Source organism: Acomys minous, assembly GCF_964271855.1.
Source record: "Acomys minous genome assembly, chromosome: 4".
In the NCBI taxonomy this organism is placed as follows: Eukaryota; Metazoa; Chordata; class Mammalia; order Rodentia; family Muridae; genus Acomys; species Acomys minous.
In genome coordinates this window covers 111,616,439-111,620,548 of record NC_140486.1, presented here as the reverse complement: position 1 = coordinate 111,620,548, position 4,110 = coordinate 111,616,439, and the positions used below count along the sequence as shown (strand labels likewise).

The 4,110-nt window shown below is 37.9% G+C and overlaps 1 protein-coding gene across 6 annotated transcripts in view; it reads right to left on the bottom strand.

Moving 5' to 3' along the window:
* Nucleotides 1-4,110, bottom strand: part of GIGYF2 (GRB10 interacting GYF protein 2) — a 130,121-nt gene that overhangs the window by 74,127 nt on the left and 51,884 nt on the right. For 5 of the 6 annotated variants that reach the window (XM_084778570.1, XM_084778573.1, XM_084778572.1 and 2 more), the window contains 2 exons: nt 1,493-1,604; nt 11-51 (listed from right to left, as the gene is read on the bottom strand). The exons of the other annotated variant lie outside the window; for it this stretch is intronic. In XM_084778570.1, coding sequence (XP_084634696.1) covers nt 11-51; nt 1,493-1,604 — 153 coding nt within the window. The remainder of the gene's footprint in view (nt 1-10; nt 52-1,492; nt 1,605-4,110) is intronic. 6 annotated transcript variants of the gene reach the window in all.

The following is a 4,110-nucleotide window of genomic DNA, read 5'->3' as shown; positions in this document are numbered from 1 at the left end:
AGATCCTTACCTACATCTTTTCTTCCTGGTTTTTCAAAGCGCCTGTCACCCCTAAAAAGACAAAATAAAATTCAAAACGCCTTGAAAGCAACACAGATTTCCTATCATGATACTCACTTTCCTGTATTCTCTTGAAAAAGCAGCTCTGCTAGTTAATATTTAGAAAATACAGGAAAGCATAATGATGAAAACAAAAACTCCACCACATCACCTACCAAAAATTAGCTTCTAATGACTAGCATATTAGTCATTTCAGCTAGGAATATGCTAAGTATATATATATATATATATATATATATATATATATATATATATATATGTATTATATATATATATAAATAAATATAAATGACTTTGGCAATGTTTTCCTACATTCTTAAATTTCCTTTGTTTGTGGTCCTGACTACTAAACCCAGAGCTTCAGGGTGCTGGGCAAGACAGCTACCACTGTCATAAACATAACGCTTCTCCCTTTATTTTGAGATCAGGGCTCATCCTTAACTGTAATGATTATAGGATATTATATTCTATTGTGTAGAAATCTCATTATCTAATGGTACTATCATCTGTTTAGACTGCTTCCAATGGATATTCCCTTATATTCAGCATTATGCAACTGCCCTCACTTATCTTGTCAGGCTTCATACAATGACAGAAACCCCAAGTAGATGCATTCATTTGCTCATGTCAACCACCAAGGTGACAGCACTTCCCGCTGACTGCTAATCAAATAACAAACAATCCTCATGCTTACACAAATGTATTCATCTATTCGTGCTTAGTTTTTTAAACAAGGACCATATAAATTTTTCTAACCACAGTAGCTTTTTAATAATTAATATTTTTGAATAAAGTTCTGTACTGTACACAGAGCTTCAGTTCTGTTTAAGGGGAGGGTGGTTCTGTACTGTACACAGAGGCTTCAGTTATGTTTAAAGGGGGGGGTTCTGTACTGTACACAGAGGCTTCAGTTATGTTTAAAGGGGGAGGTTCTGTACTGTACACAGAGGCTTCAGTTCTGTTTTTAAAAGGGGGGAGTAAGTTCTTGTTTTCAGAATATTCTTTCTTTAGGGGGCACTGCATGGAGAGGAAACAGGTTTCTCACCCAATCTCTGCCATTCTCTAGACACACTGTGTCTAAGCCCATTTTGGTCTGGAACTCATAATTCTTCTTCCTTAGCCTCCCAAGTACTGGAGTCACAGGAACATGCAACCCTGCACAGCTCAGGAAAGGAACGCAGTGTGCTTTGTTTTGTTTGGAGTACTGAGGGCTGAACCTCCCCAGAGAGCTACCATGGGTTATAATCCTAGCCCTTTGTTCCATTTATATTTTGAGTCAGGAGTTTGTTAAATTATACCAGAAAGCCTGAACACCAGAGTCTCTTCCCTCAGCCTGCCAAGTAATTGGCACTGCAGGAAGTACTATGGAATCCACTGGAATGAGTTTTATAGACCAATAAATCCTTACATTACAATCTGAACACTTAGTTACCTTTCTTCCCAGCTCTGTGATCTATGCATTTCCCTGCCTCCTCCTCGCCCGAACACACCCTCTACTTCATCAAAACTTCTTTGGTAGAAACCACATTCACCTCTACCTCTGCCTGAAAATAAGAAAACAGGGTGAAGGGAAATAGTCAGAAACCACCATCCAGGTATGTTCAACACTGAAGGTTAATCTCTACAGTTCTGACTCTTTGTACAAGCAGGATGTCTACACGGAATTATCTCACAAGGTCTATAATGGCTCTGATGTAGCACAACTATGGGTTTGAGAAAAACAGAAACAACAAAACTAAAAGAATCCTACAGGCGAACAATAAACAGTATCAACAGGAAACTCTTCAATAAAAAGTTAAACAGTGAAATCTAAGAAGTTCAATGAACCATTATAAATTGAATGTTTTAGTAAATTATTTTCAGTAACTACTGGGAAAAATCTTAATACGGGAAGTTTGTAGAAAGAAACTACAGTGGAAAATGTCAAGCAAAATAAAATAATTTTATCTACCTCCCCATAGGAGTGAATTGTACAGCTGTAGGATTGTGAGCTGCACTCTTACAGGATTCAAGGATCCTTCATATTTTACACACAAATTCTGAGATAAGAAAAATAGCAACACTAAACTCAAACCAATAGAGCAGCTGGCTTATAGGGACTTGGAGGTTTTGCTCAAATGTAAACACTCTTCTAGTGAAGGCCATCTGCTTAACTATCAACCTGTGACTCTACTCACACATTTTTCCAGTAGAAATACCTTTACAGAGTCAAGTGTAGTGGACCATGCATATAATTTCAGCACTCGGGCCTGAAGCAGAGAATCGAAAGTTCAAAGCCAGCCTGTGTGACATCAAGAATGACTAAAAAAGCCAAAGATGGAAAATACAAAAAAGGAAAAGGAGAAAAAGGAAAAGAGAAGGAGCTGGGTGGCAGCGGCAGTGCACACCTTTAACCCCAGCACTTGGGAGGCAGAGGCAGGTGGACCGCTGTGAGTTTGAGGCCAGCCTAGTCTACAAAGCTAGTCCAGGACAGCCAAGGCTGCAGAGAGAAACCCTGTCTCAAAAAGAAAAACAAACAAAACAAGAGAAAAGAAAAAAGAAAAGGAAGCTGGGCATAGTAGCACACCTTTAATCTCAGTGCTAGAGGAGGCAGAGGCAGACAGATCTCTATGAGTTCAAGGACAGCCTAGTCTATAAAGTGACTACAGGATAGTCAAGGTTACACAGAGAAATCTTGTCTAGAAAGAGAGGGGGGGGGGGAGAGAAAAGAAAAGAGGAGAAGGAGGCACTCACAAAAGTATGTAAACCATCACTCAGTGCATATAGTTTCACCCAGCGATAGATTTCTTACTATAACCACAGTTCAACCAGATTATAATGGAGCCGAAAACTTCAGAGTAACTAGAGACTTCTTATGTTATTCAAGTATTTGTGGTGATGTTGGTCTAAAGAAATCCACTCTACTGTCTGTCACATAAAGACAAGGTATATTTGACAGCATGTAGTATATGATATGTAACTGTGACAATGAATGGCTGTTATTGAATTAAGAACTCACTACACTATATTTCCAAATGTACTGCTTATTTGAAATTTACTGTAAAATAATATCCCATTTATACCGCCAGCAGCAGCATATGTCTTGTAATCATTGTCTCTTAATTGTATCAAGAGGCCAAGCAAAGTGAATAACCAAAACCATCTAAGCTTGTATAAATTATAATGCTCACATATCAATGAAATTAAAATCACGTAATGAGGCATTTAACAGGCTATATCTTATTTTAAAAGACATGATTGCATATGTGTGTAAAAATGAATACACCACTATTAAAACACTAGAAATAATGGTTGGCTAAAAAAATTCTGATAAAACATCCTAGAACAATATAAACCCACAGCAATAAAGCATTGATGTTAACTCAAACCTTCTACTGAATGACAAAAGCATACTCAAGGGTGTGTGTGTGTGTGTGTGTGTGTGTGTGTGTAATTTGTCTGCACTGCTGCACAGCTTAGAGTCAAGGATATGCATGCAATTGCCAGGCATGCAAGCAACAAGCAGTATGTACTTTCAGCTTTTCACATTCTATACAGTTTTCTCAATTAACATATCAACTGTATCTGACTGACACAGAGGAGTAGAAAATCAGAGGAGGCCTGGGGGTCTAGGATGTATTTATAACAAAAAAAAAAAAAAGATGTCTTAGCAACTATCCTTAGCCTAATTTCTCCCACACACCAAAATGATCAGAAGAAAATGATGGAGCTTGATTTTGTGTATGGTGCTGGGTACCAAATCCAGCACACTGCAAATGCTAGTCAAACACTCTACCACAAAAATACATCCCCAGTCCCCACACAACAGATTCTGAATGTGGCATACAACAAAGCAAATAACTTCAAATATCCACATATTTCTTCTAATTGTTCACCATAATCCGTCAGATACTGACTCAAATTTCAGGTGCACTTCTGAGACTCTAACAAAATACTAAAAATGCACAGAACTGTATAGGAGTAGTCTCAGGAACAACACCTATCCTCTCGACGAAACTGAGTATCTACTTTGTCTAGAAAAGTGAAAACCACAGTTCAACTATAATAATC